Raw genomic sequence first — 16,881 nt, forward strand, 5'->3', positions numbered from 1 at the left:
CCCACTAAGCTAAACACTGAGCAAAATCATGAATTAATATTAACTGACACAAGATTTGAAACTGATCACCCAAATTCTACCCAGCTATACAGTAATTAACACTAACCACAACCTCACATTCATCTCTCTGTAACAACACTCAGGGGAGGCAAACATATTGTTTCTGTGTGTCATGTCTACATCACAACTCCAAAGTATCATATGACAGCATTCAGAGGGTGTGATCTATGCCCTGAGAGAACACTCTGGTAAACAAAGACAGGAGGAAGGGGGAAACAGGAACAATGACTGGACTTAATTTGTCATGATGACTTCTCTAGATGCCACGTTTGGAAAAGAAAAAAAAAGTTAGTGTCAAATAATTGCTTTTTTATCATTTCTTCAGGGATTAATTATGAGACTCATTAAATAAGCAGTGACCCTAATATTTTACGTCACATCCTTTGAGACATTTCTTTTGTTTTTTCTTTTTTCTCAGATGATATTACTGCTGCTTGTTGAGGATGAATATTTTGTGTATCACACATTAATCTTCTAAAGCAAAAACATTTTAAAACGGTCATTTCTCAATGAAGCCTTTAAATATAGACAGCGTTAAATATAGACGGCTATCAAGAAAGTGCGAGAAGGTTGTTCCCTTGCTCTACTGATCTCTACTCCCCTCTCTCTCTCTCTCTCTCTCTCTCTCTCTCTCTCTCTCCCTCCTGTCTCTCTGTTTTAATTTCTTCGAGGCAAAAATAGATCAACTATTTTCATACATGTAGTTTAAGGCAGTCATTGAACCCTCAATAAGCTCTCAACACTCAATTTACTTACATACCCATTCCATTCGTTTAGTTTTGACTGGCAGAAAGCCATTAGCCTATAGCTACTATCACCATGACTACTGCCACCACCCCCATTTCCACTTCGAACATTTCTCTCCAAGCCTATTTTAAACCTCATCACACTTGTTTAGCTTTTTTTTTTTTTTTTCCAACCCTTGATCTGGTTGGGCTTTAAATGCCTAACCTTGCACCCACTCATCAATGCTCAGAAGTCATTCTTATTTGAATATTCATTATGGAAAAACACAGGCGCTCGAATCAACTACTGGGACAGCTTAAACCAAAACTTGTAAGGAAAATGATCTGATTTGCCGATTCAAGGGAAGGGCTCCCTTGAATCACTGTTTCAACACAGTTTAATGATAATCTAAACAAAGCACAGACTAAACGGAATGTGCGTACTGTATTTTTCTTCATGTAGACGATATAATAAAAATTGAGCATAGAAAACACAACATTTCCAGAGAAACAGGATGTTTTGAAGAAAAGGTCAAATCTGCTACAGCCTCACAAGCACTTTGCTTGCACAGCTGATTGTGTACTATGCTCCCATTCTTCCTGCACCTACTTCTTCTTCTCATTATTATTATTATTATTATTATTATTACTGAAGTACACTGCAGGTAATTCCTATATACACACTGTAAAACTGGATTAACACATTTAACTCGAAAAATTTGAGGAAACTAATTACCTAAAATTTTTTAAGTTGATAAATCAATTTCTTTAAGCCAAATACACTTAAATACAACAAAAAATTAACTCAAACACTTATATTTAAGTGTATTTGGCTTAAAGAAATTGATCTATCGACTTAAAAATGTTAGTTTCCTCAATTTTTTTGAGTTATATGAACTTATCTGGTTTTACAGTGCACTCTCCACTCACTTTATTAAAAATACCTGTACTTCTGCACATTCATGCAATTATCCAATCAGCCAATCATGTGGCAGCAGCACAATGCATGAAATCACACACAAACAGATCAAGAGCTTCAGACTGGTTTGAGTATTTCAGAAACTGCTGATCTCCTAGGATTTTCCACACACAAAAGTCTATAGAGTTTACACTGAATGGTGAGGGGAAAAACCAAAAAAACAAAACAAAAACAAAAAACCACCTAGTCAGTGGCAGTTCTGGGGGTGGAAATGCCTTGTTGATGAGAGAGTCAAGTCAAGTCAAGTGGGTGTTTACTTCTCTATATAGCTTGTATACATTGGAACAAAATGACATTTCATCAGGACCACGGTGCAACATGGAACAGTATGCACGACTACATAAACAACAACAGCATGAGACACAACAGCATGAGACGAGTGCAAATCAATACATACACCGAACTAAAGAATAAATACACAGAACAAATCAATAAATATACGGAACGAAACAATAAAGGCACAGAACAAAACAATAAATACACAGGAGAGTAAATATACAGGACAACAGATACACAGAACATGAACTATAAACTGTAAACATGCCCCTTAAACTGTAAACATGGACTGTAAACTGTCAACATGGACTGTCAACATGGACTGTAAACATGGACTGTAAACTGTCAACATGGACTGTAAACATGGACTGTAAACATGGACTGTAAACTGTCAACATGGACTGTAAACTGTAAACATGAACTGTCAACATGAACTGTAAACTGTAAGCTATTGTGTAATGTAGCAGCACAGGTATAGCAGCAATACTGGCAGCATTCAGAGCAGAATGGAGAGACGGGTTCAACCTGACAGGAATGCTACGGGAGCTCAAATAACCAGCCTTTACAACTGTAGTGAAACGCAGAAAAGCATTTTGAAATGCACAACACCCTAAGCCTTGAGGTGGATTGGCTATAACAGCAGAAGCCCACAATCAAGTTCCACTCCTGTCAGCCAAGAACAGGAATCTGAGGCTACAGTGCAGGAAGATGGGAAAAATATTGGCTGGTCTTTTTCTAATCTTCAACTGCCCAGTTTCTGTCATGGTATAATTATATAGTAATTATATTAATAAGTCTAGTTGAATGGCTTGAAACTAAACCAAAAACCTAGAATGAATGATGCCAAGTTTAATTTAACTGGAAAAGTGATGATGATAATAACAGAACATAAAATATCTCTGCTTTGAAACATCTTGTATTATATTTATTATAATATTAAAATATAATATTGTGTTCTGTGGATGAAAAGCTCCGGAAAAAAAATCTTAGATAAAAAAAATAAATAAAAAATTTTAGCAAAAATGATGGTGCAAAATTTCTAACACTAGTAAAAGCTCAAAATCAGATTTTAATTGCCAAAGGTGGTTCATATATTAATAGTTTAAAGCTGCAGCTAAGAAAAGCTCTACACCCCCCCGAACACACTTTGGTTGTAAGGCTAATAAGCTGGTAAAAGGCTTATAACTGAGAAATACATCAGACATTTCTTGCTGTGGATTACATCAATACAGTACGCTGCATTGTTTTCCTTCCGTATGCATGACTCGCTTTCATAAAGATTGACATAGAGGAGATTTCATCATAATCTTTATTTTCTCATTGATTTCTCAGTCTTTTGCTACATTACCTTTGGGGGGGGGATTGGGGAACTGGCAGCAAATACAGTACTTATGTTTACACAAATATAAGTAAACAAAATTAAATTACTGGAAATGATTGGATTATAGGCATCACCCCTAACTGCGACAATGGGCGAAAGAAAGAAAGGAAGATGAATGTTGATGGTGTTTAATCACTAACTCGACTGAAAGATGGCATTTTTGGGGAAAAAAAAAAATTCCTCAACCATCTATCTAGAGTACATGACTTAGACACAACACATACAATAATGAGAATTTGGGGTTTTGTATGTATGTGACTTCCTGTCCTAGAATGACACTGCGTCGCTCAGCGTGTAATCACCCCAGCACATGTGCGAGCTAATCACTTAAGCAGCAAGGCAGTGGGAGTGTGTGGCTGTTACCATGCCAACAACCCCCTGCCTTCCCCAGCAGCTAAGCATTCTGGTTAGGCTTTGTGATTTGCACGCTTAAGTAGAACATGATCACTTTATCACATTAGCTCAGAATAATACACCACGCGTGCACGTGCGCGCACACACACACACACACACACACACGCACACACGGAGGCATATTCTTGAATATTACCTTCTGAAACCCAGTTTTCAGTACAGTATCTGCTTACAATTTCACCTTTTAAAGACGGCTACAATAAATAAAACTTGCCTCACTTTTTTCCTTAAGTATTTTTTTATAAATAATGTAGCAATGTAGAAAAACACTTTCTGTTTTTGCCATTTGCACCACAATACCTAAATTATTATTGTTGCTATTTTTACCACTATTTTTTTTTTACTCTACCCATTCATCCCAATCTCAACTAATAAGGTTCGCTACACTGTAATTACACACTGTAATTCTTAGTCCATAATCCCTGCTTGGCTCTGGTGCAACCATACAGTGCCAAAAGATTAAAAATGTATTTTAATCGTCTCTGTATACAGAGGCCAGGACTGGCTCTAGATTTTTCGGGGTGCTTCTAATTTTTGTCCCGTCACCTTTCTGAGGTAAGACTGAAATAGTGGCAGAACAAACAACTAGGGGTTCAGCCACTTTGAGAGTTTTCCCAATCATCATAGCATCATGTGAAGTCGTGCATCTGGGTGCAACAGACGATATTTGAGATCTTTTTCTATGTAAAACCAACACACTCACACTCCCATTCGCTACCAGTGAAGCTGTGCGTCTGGGCAGGACCCAGAATGACATATTAAAGTCCTGTTGGCCAATGAGGGTTAATCTTTTTTCCTATTAAAACACAGAATATTTGAATCATCCACAGGAGCCCATAGAAGGCAGGCTTCACTAGGTTTCTATTAGCACGGAAAAGGAGACTTTGTGCTGTTTTCCGAAAACAGTTTGAGTTCAAGGAACATACGGCACAATGCTGCAGTGGGGTACTTGGATCATTTGATTCTTGAATTGTAACAACGATGATGAAAAAGGAAAAGACACATTTCTTACATTTAATACTGAAGCATTTCATCGCTGCATTTGAATGAAATTTTAGGAGAGGCCATGCTTCCATGTGGTCTTAAAGCAATCCTCTGTGTCAGCGCTTATCCCAGGAACACGGGCTGATAGACAGGCATACATGCCGAACACCAGTCCATCACACACTTGCACGTTTAATTCCACAATATATATATAATAATAATAATAAATTATATCGATCAGTCCGTATGGGATTTTGTGGAGTTTTTTGTGATTGTTGCGACCAAAATGCTGGATTTTGCTGCCGTTTTTTTTTTTCTTTTCAAAACTTTTTTGTGCCCTTTTTTTTTTCCAGTGGAGTTATTTTTATGCTTTTTGGGGAAAACAATCACACGAAATTGTTTTGCATGCTCCTTTGCAATGATGTTTGTTGGTAAATGACACCTTTTAGCGTATACTCATGTTCGACACGTGTATTGAAGAGGGCTGAATGCGCGTTGTGAGGTCTTAGCCCAAATATGTGGAAAATCTGCAGTAATTAAAAAAAAAATGCAAGCTCTGAAAATTGCGGAGTTTGCTTGCTTTTGCACTAATTTACGCGATCGCAAAACCACGAAATCCGCGAGGTACTGTTTGATTGCTACAATTCACCATTTGCTGGAAAAGCACTTCACTCCCTCTCTCCTGAGGAAAAAAACCTGACATGTAGAAATGACACCTTTTGAGAATAAGCTCGTGTTGTTGAAAAACGATGTCAAAATACTGTTTTAGCTGATATAGTGCTTTAATTCTTTTGAAATTGTGGGGTTCACACTGAGGACTGAGGAGTTCATTCTTTTAAAAAGCATGCAAATTATACATTTCCTACTTTTACAAATTTAGCAGGCAACTTCTAATTTAACACGGGCCACAAAAACGGAGGCATATAAAAATCTTTTAGTCACATTAATGGGGACTTTAAAGAGGAATATTAAAAATAATGAAAACTACACAGTGGAAAAAAATTAACGAGTTCTTTGTTTACTTTGTTTATGAATTCTTGCAAAAATTGCATTTAAATTTGAACTACTTTAAAAAAAAAATAAAAAATCACACCAATGCAAGGCGTGATTATCTGGTTAATGACGAGCCAATTTTTTCTTGTTTGCACTCTGTTGCTATTTTTGTAGTCATATATTAATACACTGAGCCGACATATATCAGCCCTGCTCCTGTAACGTGCACTGAGAAGCAGGGTATAAAAGCAGCATGTGATTAATTTAGAGCAAACCAAGAAGCATAGCCAAAGTCTACAGAGTGTGTAAAACACAGGCGGTCAGAGTAATCACGTCCATATACAGATACATAATTGTCAATGGTAGCACTAAACAGGAACAAGGCTTGGACTTAGTGACAAAAATGCACAAGAAGTCTAGATTAGAGTATTTCTAAGGGTAAAAATAGACAAACACAATGAACTAAACACAGAACAGGTGCACACAATATGACAACCAACCAATGAGACAGGACTAGAACAGAGATCGTAACAAACACGATCGTATGGCGTTCATCACCATGGAAACCGCAGCACGAAGGGCGTTAAACAGTTTCATTTCATTTCATGTCAACAAAAATTAGCTCCTTCACCCTATAATAATTAAGTACCACCGACTTTTTTTTTTCCATAGCAAGAGCAATTTGCACTGAAAGATTTAATGAAGCATGTTTCAGTGATGCAAAAGATAAGCTTCTACTGTAATAATGCACGTGGCTAAATCCACACACGCTGTCAGTTAGAGGCAGGGCAAAAATGCAGACCCTGCTACTTTTGCTTTCACATTTAGGTTCGCTCTCAAAAGATGATCGCAAAAGCACTGAATGATCCAGTATGCATACACCTCCATAAATAAAAAAAAAGAGTCAATGTTCTCAATTCAGGCATGAGATTGCTGTAATTCACAGGAATAACACCGAGACAAATGTAGCATCTTGAATCATGTTTTTTTTTTTTTTTTGTTCGTTTTTTTTTTATTTTTTTTTTTTACATCAGACCAATTTGATTAATTTTTTTAGTCATGAATTTCATGACCTGTAGCTTGATTCATTTCTTCCAAAACTTGAGACTTGACTTGGACTTTTTCCACACCACTTGCAGGTGTAAATGGAAATAAGCTATATTTTTTAATTGTACAAGTTTGATGAAAAGTTCCAGATGATATACCGCAAGTCTATATAAACATTCTACTAAACTTGAGCTGAAAGAGTGTGTGAGAGAGAGTGTGTGTCGCAGGGATACGTGTTTGGCCTTGTTGTGGAACCTGCCAGACAAAGAAAGTGCTTTCCATATGACCTATGAGCTACTTTAATGAGGTAAACCTCAGCTACAAGCATGCATGCAAATTTTTACTCACACACGCCCATGCAGATAGAAACACAAATCCCCCCTCCCTCCCCTTATCTCGTGCTCTGTATGCAGGCAAGTATGCGGGCTATCAAAGACTACTGCTGACACTTCCTTAGAAAATGCAGAAAGGAATGAGAGAGAAAGAGCAATAAACAGAGGAAGAAGAGCAGAGAAGTAGTAAAAAGATAGAATGCAGAGCATAGAAGATATAGAGAGAGAATTAGATAGAAAAAGAAACAAAGAATGAAAGAAACAAAGAAAGAATTTTAAAGTAAAATCAACACAATGGTGAATTCTCTTTAGTCCAGCTGAATTTACACGAACACTATGTGTTTAATTCAACCTGTTATTTTTCCATGCAGAGACGGAATGAGAGCGCGAGAGAGAGGATAAGACAATGCGAGACAGACAGGTAGAGAGAGAGAGAGAGAGAGAGAGAGAGAGAGAGGGAGAGAGAGGGAGAGAGAGGGAGAGAGAGGGAGAGATGCTCAGCTTACCTGCTCTGAGGTAAACGTTATCTAAGAAATAAACAGACAGGAACACAGAAGATGACTATCACAGGCTAAACACACATACACAAACACACGCGCGCACACACACACACACACACACACACACACACATTAATGTCTACATATACAAGCAGAGTTCTATGAGAAATTTCTATGTGTAAAATAAAGGCTTTTAGACTTACAGATTAAACATATAAATACTAATTTGAATATTGGTACATATGTAAACTAACAAGACACATGACAACAGACATAAACCTACATAAACAGAGTTTATTCCAACATGCATAAGTTGCCATAAAGAATGTTTCCATTCATTTGAATGTAAAGTTGGCATAACAGAGTGAAGTGTTATTGATTCTTACTGGCGTTTGGTTATGACACTTTTCAGGATGACTTGTGTTAGAATGGCACGATAACTAACTTTACAGCTTAATGTACTTCTGGTAAGTCATATAATGTTGATCAGGTGATACAGCTTGCCAAGATTTTGATCAATATCTTTAGCAAATCCATACCTCTAGCTGTAACAGTTGTGTATATTTTATAGCCCTTAAGTAAAGAGAACCTCATACTTATAAGATTTATGAAAACCTATAACAATCTAATGACACCATAATGAGAGTTACCTACACTCGGGTCATTAAACATTTGGACAATCACAACAACTTTACTGTTATCTTAAACATTTTAAAGTTGAAATGAAAACAATGAATATGTAAGTAATCGGACAAGTGGCTGCTCAGCTGTTCCATGGCCAGGTGTGTATTATTCATTCGCTTACAAGTAAGCAAATAAAAGGTCGAAAGTTGATTTCAAGTGTGGCATTTGCATTTGAAATCTGTTGCTGCTGATTCTCAGTATGAAGTCCAAAGAGCTGTCACTGTCAGTGAAGCAAGCCATCATTATGATGAAAAATCAAAACATAACCATAAACAAAATAATTGGGTGTGGCCAAATCAACTACTTGCCACATTCTCAATTCAAGAATGCACTTGTGAGTTCAAGAACATCGGAAAGCCCAGAAGACCACATAAAACAACCGTCGTGGGTGAAAGAAGAATTCTTTCCGTGGTGAAGAAACCCCCCTTTACAACAATTGGCCATAACAAGAACATACTCCAGGAGATATTTGTATATTTGTGTCAAAGTCAACAATCAAGAGAAGCCTTCACCAGAGTAAATAATTAAGGTATACCACAAGATGTAACCATGTGTAAGCCTCAAAAACAGGAAGACCAGATTAGAGCCAAAAAAAAAAAACCACAACAAATTAAAAAGCCTGAACATTTATGGAACAGCATCCTATGGGCAGATGAGACAAAGATAAATTTGAACAAGAATGTTTGGAAGAGAAGAGTATAGAAAAGGGAATGAATGCTCATGATCTGAAGCATACCACCTCATCTTATGGTACAGGCATGTATAAACTGGTTCCCTTCTATTTCCTGATGATGTGACTGCTGACATAAGCAGAAGAATGAATTCTGAAGTGTACAGGACTATATTATTGGCTCGAATTCAGCCAAAAACTTCAAAAATCATTGGACAGGGTTGCACAGGGTTACATATTGCACAGTTATGCAATGGCGCAAAGTGAATCACCTGACCTGAATCCAACTGAGCTGCATGTCACTTGCTGAAGGCAAAACTAAAGCAAAACTCCCTGAGAACAAGCAGGAACTGAAAACAGCTGCTTACACAGTGTGTATACAAGGACACTGGGGAAGACAGACTCTAAACCGGAGACGTTATGCATATCCCGTGGACTGAATTATTTCTAGATAAAATTATCAATTGACAGACCACACCTCCTTTTCTAGAATTGAAAGGCATAGACCCTGCACCAATTGGGAGAATTTTCACACCCTTATTAATACCCATTGCTGCCTGTACTGTAATCCGTTATGTAATTCATACCAAACTGGTAAGTGGATTAGTCAGTGACCGATTTATTCAAAATGCATGTTGAAAGGGATACCGTTGTTTATTAATTACTGCCGGAATTAATTAAATCTGTAACTGTTATGATGAAGAACAAAATCTACAATCGTCTGTCTTTATCCTGAAGCACTAGTATTGTTATGTCACCGTACCATTTGAGCCCTCTTGATTCTATTTTTGTCTGCAAGTTTCAAAAGCTGTTTTTGTTCTCTGGAAGACAAACGGGGCTTTCATTTATTGCTGGAAAAACACAACAACAACAAAAAAAACCCCACCAGTGCACACACAGACACAAGACACTGCTTGATCAGGCTGCTAATAGACAAGTTACACCTGTAGCCATGATATCGGCATGCCAAGTGCATAATGATAAACTATGTTTTATTTACATTAGTGTAGTTCCTCATGCCCACAAACAAAGAAGAAAGCTTCTAATGACGAACATGTCTAGGTTGATAAATGGGAAGTTTTTTCAATTTGAATTTTGTCCGAACTTCAACATTTGTTTTCCAGGAAGATGCGACCAGATGGTGTGACAAGATGTGGGTTGGGAGGGGAATTTACATGTCAAATAATGCGCTGCTCATGGTCACAAATTATAGTGTGAAATAAAACTTTCAAGATAATCTAAACACTTATGAAACATCTACTGAGTGATACTGAAACTGAACAGTTGAAGATCTCACTACGTTTGTAAAGAGTGGTTATTTAAGTTACTGTAACCTATTCCTATTAGCTCAAACCAGTCTCTTCATTCGCCAATATTTTCATAACTTCCGGCACTCCTACCACGTTAGCTTTTCAGTAAAAAGGGGAAAATAAAGTAGGAACATAAGGAGGAAAAAGTAGTGGGGATTAGCAGTAAGAAAACAAAATGTACCTTATCAGGATGCCTGAGAGTGGTTCTAGTGCCCTTCATTTGTGTATCTTTGAGTGATTGAATGATCTGATTTTAGTCTAGTCATAATCAATTAATACATTTTTATGTGTATGTCAGTATATAAGTTTATGTACAGCAGTAATGGTATCTCTCTTTATTTGTATATACACTCACTGAGCATTTTATTAGGAGCACCTGTACACCTAATCATTCATGCACTTATCTAATCAGCCAATCGTGTGGCAACAGTGCAACACATAAAATCATACCGATATAGGCAAACTCCTGGGAATATCATGCTCAGAATGGTGCAATAAAGAAAAAAAAATAGAGTGAGTGGGCAGCTCTGTAGATGGAGACATCTTGTTGAACGAAGAATGGCCAGACTGGTTTGAGTTGACCGAAAGGCTACAGTAACTCAGATAACCACTCTGTAAAATTGTAGTGAGCAGAAAAGCATCTCAGAATCTTGATTTCTGCTGAGGCACACAGATGGTAGGGTCAGATTTTGGCGCCAGCAGCATGAATCCATGGCCCCAACCTGCTTTGTGTCAACATTCCTGGTGCAATGATTTTCAGAATGATTTATTGGCACATCCTTGGCTCTGGGGGGGGGGGGGGGGGGTCTGGGGTGTTAGAGTGTTTTGTACCTGGTTCTAAATTTTCCCTGGATATTGCTAAATATAACTTTACAATATATGAGTATGACACAAAACTGTCAGAAGTCAGAACACTTGGATGCTGTCAGAAGTCAGAATCTGGGCTCAGTGTTTACGAAGGGCAAGGGATATTAGCATATATATTAACTTTTAAAAGCATTTAACCAAAGAGTGCTGCAGAATACACCTCAATCACAGAGCTGAGCATTTAGACAGTGACTTTCTGGAGTCCTGAAAGTGAGCTTCCGGTCACTAGCTCTGAACGACAACCGCTGCATTTCCACAGTCCAGACCGGCCATGTTGATTAACATCAGTTACTGAATTCACGGAAACTGGCAGTCAGATCTGAAGCAACATGAATGCGAGCCAGTCATCAGAAGTTTGAGTCAGCTCATCATTATGACTCAGTGACACTTCATTATTCTCCCAATTGGAAGCGCATAAAACCTTCTATATGTTTATATAAGTTTCTTTGGTACAAAGAAAACAATCCTGTGGCACATAGAACCTCCAAAAACCTTGTGTCATGGGAAAATATCATAAACTCATTCATCATGAGTAATAAACTTGTTTTTTTGCAAGAAGGTTGTTGAGTAGTTGCTACTTTTATTGTGTGTTTGCTGATATAAAATTTATATAGTATCTCCAGACAGATCTAACCTTTTATGAAAACACTGAAAAATACTTGATTACTACTACTAACTACTACTATTACTACTACTACTCTGACTGAGAAGGTGGTGTTTCTTTTAAAAATGGGAATTATATAAGTTACTTAACCTTAGCTAACCTTAAGTCTTTTTTATTATTATTATTTTCCCATGGAGCGTGCACATGCTACACAAAATTACTGCTTGCCTACATGGCCTCCTCTTGAATGACGAAATATTTCAAAGTGTTCTCAATAAAAATACTGAGCTTCTTGAATACTATGAATGATACATTGCTTAACACAATATCAATATATTCATGTGTCTGACATCATATGAGGTTTTAAACATGAGATATAATACACACAAAAGAAATGTATCTATAAATAGTTAGGTCAAATATTGTAGCTTGTGGTATTATCTTGACTTTGTGCATAGACAAACCTAATATGAAGTCTTAAAGCTGCTCAAATACACAATGTCGAATAATGTAAACGTCACCTAACCACAAATTATGCATGTGCCGACAATTGTTTGTACAATATTCATCATGCATGGATACGTCATTTATGTTACATGTTGTATATTTATAGCTGGTTTGTGGTCAGAGTGTTATTCTTTCAGTATAACAGCTTTATAACAACATAAACTAATAAAATAACTCTATATATAGATCAAAACCTAACTATAACTCAGTTATGCATGCCACAGTGATTGACCTCTAAGCTATTATGTAGATTCTATATTTAGTTCTACTAAACACACACTCCTTTTTTTTTTTTTTTACTCCAGATAATGCATCAGTAAACCCTCTTTTGTGTCCACACTTTGTCAGGCAGTTGTTACCCCACTAGAAGGGTGCGTATGTCAGCTCGCTTTGCATTCACCTTTTCCTTAATTAAACAGGCAAATAACTACAGCCAATCCTGACTAAGAAGCGTCTCAGTTGACCAAATGGTCTGAATATCTCTCGCCAAGGAAAACTATATATATCAAAACCATAACTTAAATTTAACTGCTTATATTCTTACTGCTTATATTCTTATATGCTTAATATTATATTATCTACATGAACTTTATACACTTTGTTACAAACTACAATAAGGGTTATTTATGACTAGTCAATAGATACATGATCAAATTCAATAGATAATTTAATTATGCGGTTATCAAAATTACGTTGAGTATCTTAAGATGTTGCTTTACTTTAATTTCAAATAATCTCCTTATTGTTTTACAATATATCTGAGCTCATGCTTCATTTCATCCTATTTTCTCTTTTTAACATATTAATACCAAAATGTGTCTCAAAAACGGAGTTGACATACAGGTAACAGGGATGACGACAACAACCATGTTTACCATACAAATAGTGGCCCATGTACTGCAAATAGAGCACTCTCTGTTTTCTGTTGTGAACTTAGATAGGTGCATTAGTTCTTATTGCTCAAAGGTATATCAAAGGTCATTTATTGTCATTTCGCATGAGAGCCAACTAGAACAAAAATTTACTTTCTATTTAGAGGCAGTAGTACAATCAGAAAATGTCTCATTTCTTGTTTCATTTCAAAATGTCTTTTCATTCATAAACTTGTCACATTTTTGCCAATTTAAGTTTCCAAACAAAATCATACAATCATATATATATATATATATATATATATATATATATATATATATATATATATATATATATATATATATATATATTCATTTTACCTAAGCATACACTAATATGTATATTGTGACTGCCATACTCTTTCTGATTAGGGAAGTGCAATTTTTTAAATTGTGTTTATTATTATTAATATTTTCTTTTTAATTTTATCTCTTCAACTGTATGCCATGTCATACTTAAATTACTATAGTTACTACATTTGAATTAGAAATGCCTTTTCTAATTATTGTCATCTCTATTAGAGCAAAATGCCAAACTTATTACTGTACATATCAGCCCTGTTACCTTAACAAGTAACATATTCACTTTCAGTCCCTACAGCATTTACAGAGAGGCAGTCAAAAGATTTTAATTTATATATATTTTTTCCAAAAAAAAAATAAATAAATAAAAACTAACAAAAAAACAACAACATTCATTTTAATTAACAGCTCTTATGTTCCACAGTGAGCCGTATTAAAACAATAACTTACAAAGTGGCAATGAACTACAGACTAACCAACCAACCCGTGCATGAAAGTCACCGGTCCATTAACATTACTGGCAAATATGAGATTATTTAAGTAAGAGGTTCCCCCATATTAAACAGATGCTATACACTTCATTTACTGGTAAGCAATATTAGTCTCATGGCCCTAGTGAATAACTGAAGAAGTAAATGTCAGATAGCAAGGCTGAGTATCTACATTTAGCGAGGAAAATTGTGTGCATTTGTCAACAAAATACTGCTTTAATATCATGTATAAACACAGTATATGTATATGCATGTATCTGGGTGTATATTTATATATCTATGTCTTCCTGTGAGAGATATATTTGTGAAATAAAGACGAATCAAGTTCCATATTCACCTCACGCTATAATATGTATATTATATATGTATATGTAATGTGTGGGAAGTTTCTATGTGTGTGTGTGTTACCTTCAGGTGGCTGCAGCAGTTTGTTGTTCTGCGCACACCAGCCCACAGGATGCAGCTCTGCAGTCATGACGTCACACCAGAAGTCAGCGCTGCGCTCGTCATTGTAGCCACAGTAGCGCAGCAACAGCAGCTGGCCACATGTTGTGATGACGGTAGCAACCCAGTATGTGTCAGCGCGACTCCTATCGGCCACCTCCAACTTCATCCCAGCCTGGAAACTGCTCTGCAGGCTCAGCTCCACCTGAACAAGCCAAACGCACAGTTCTGCATGTCACCTTGAGAGTTCGGCCGCACCTTATTCCCTCACTAGGTATGTCATCTCAGAAATGATGTCATATGTATGGTGGCCTGGGAAAACCCTTCAAGTGGTGACATTTTCTTCAACAGGCTTACTTTCCTGAACTGAAATGGGTTTCCCTTTTGCATGCGTCTCAACCACAAGTAAAGTTAGGGCATTTTAAAATCTGGTTACTCCCACATGTAAAAAGGGAGACAATCACATTTAAATATTCCATTCTGAGTGAAGCGCAGGCCCTTTTCAGTACAGTATGTCTTTGCTTGTTGTGTCTTGTTCAGCGTTTCTGAGTCTTATTTCTTTAGTTCTGATTCCCACGCTTGATTTCCGATTATGATTTTGCCTCTTAATGCTGCCTACCCATGTACCAACCGTTGTTCCGGACTATGACTGACTATCATTCTTGGATTTATCCCAATAAATCCTACACATGTGTGCAAGGGTGCTGTAATGAGGGGTAAGATTAGGATAATTCTAAGGGCCCTGGTCAGACAGGGGGCCCAGCAGAACCTCATATTTTCCTGTATGAGTTTGGTATTTAAATGGCTTCTTTGCACAATAATCTATTAAGAAGCACGCTATAATGAATGACCTCAGACTGTGCCAAGTGCATGTGTGAGTCCCCTTAAGACGTTTGCAGATTATTCAGAAACGCGGCACTTCACAGTTGTGAGTCGTTACATGCATCAGGTAGATAGCAAGAGACGGCACAGACATAATCGGGATACCAAAAGAGGAAAGAAAAATATGGAAAAGAGGAGAGAGCAAGACAGGACTAATCACCCAGTTTTTTTAAAAATAAGGTGATTTATGTTCCTCATTCTGAAGCGAGCCCGTATGAAGCTGTTATAATTGACATCAAACAGAAATTCTATCAGTTACTCCCCACGATGTCTATCCGTGGAAGTTGGAACACAATATTTCCAAGAATGTATGTTTACATAGTAAATAGTTATGGAGCACTGAGCTTCAAAAAGGACGGAAAAGCACTAAGCGACAGTAAAACTAGTCCAGTGTTGTGTATATTCAAGCTTTCCGAAAGCTTGTAACAGCTTTCTTTGAGGAATTGATCGAAATTTAATGTAATCGTATAAATCTGCTTTAATTGTCCCGAGTGTGTTTATCAGAGATGTGTTGCAATGATGTCCGATTCGTGAGTGAATCGTTTGTTCGAGTCGGTTCATTTAGATGAATTGGAGAATCCCGTTGATAAAACCAGTGTGAATGATTCATTCACAAATAGAATGAATAGTTCAATTCACTGATTCAATGATCCTGTCACTGTTTTAGCTCATTTCCACATTTCTTTCTGGAGCTGCTGGTGTGTGAAACTTATTATTCATTCAATTAATAAAAATAATAAGAAGAAATTATAATAATAATAAATAATAATAATACAGTTCATTGTTCTTGGGACTTGGGGAATAAGAAATTACAAGTCAACAGCTTATAAAGACATCCAGACGGAGTTTCTATAGTGTCTGTGTATGAGATAGAGAGAGAGAGAGAGAGAGAGAGAGAGAGAGAGAGAGAGCTTCAGCCGGAGGAGACTACAATGGTGTTAATTACCTGTACTGTGTGTGTATATATTGTGTTTATTAAATTAACTGAAATTATGCATTTATAACTATATATACAAATAACTATATATATATATATATATATATATATATATATATATATATATATATATATATATATATATATATAGTTATTTGTATATATAGTTATAAATGCATAATTTCAGTTAATTTAATAAACTGCTCAAATTTAGTTCTTTATAGTCTCTTATTGAATATGCAATAATTGTTATGCTTATTGATAATGATTGTTTTTATATGTGGCAATAAGAAAGATAATTGGTGGGTTGGGGCTTGGGGCCCAGAGTACAAAATAGCCAGGGGGCCCAGAAACTCTAGCGGTGCCCCTGCATGTGCGTCTTGGACATGTATACTGCCTCATAACGTCTGTTATAAGTAAAAGTCCTGTCAAAGCATTACAAGTAGTAAACATTAGTCTGCATGTTCATCCATCCATCCATTTTCTGTTTATTCATTCATTCAACTGCTTTATCTTGGACTTGATAATACTGGACACAAAGCAGGAATACACCCTGGGCCCTGGGTGAGACAGCAGTCCA

At 36.6% G+C, this 16,881-nt stretch overlaps 1 protein-coding gene across 4 annotated transcripts in view; it reads right to left on the minus strand.

Moving 5' to 3' along the window:
* Window positions 1-16,881, minus strand: part of sfmbt2 (Scm like with four mbt domains 2) — a 64,257-nt gene that overhangs the window by 29,284 nt on the left and 18,092 nt on the right. For 3 of the 4 annotated variants that reach the window (XM_053649957.1, XM_053649958.1, XM_053649955.1), the window contains exons 4-5: window positions 14,447-14,687; window positions 7,698-7,718 (exon numbers count right to left, since the gene is read on the minus strand). In XM_053649957.1, coding sequence (XP_053505932.1) covers window positions 7,698-7,718; window positions 14,447-14,687 — 262 coding nt within the window. The remainder of the gene's footprint in view (window positions 1-7,697; window positions 7,719-14,446; window positions 14,688-16,881) is intronic. The other variant, XM_053649956.1, reaches the window with a different exon arrangement.

The sequence above is a fragment of the Ictalurus furcatus genome, chromosome 19 (genome assembly GCF_023375685.1).
Source record: "Ictalurus furcatus strain D&B chromosome 19, Billie_1.0, whole genome shotgun sequence".
Lineage (NCBI taxonomy): Eukaryota > Metazoa > Chordata > Actinopteri > Siluriformes > Ictaluridae > Ictalurus > Ictalurus furcatus.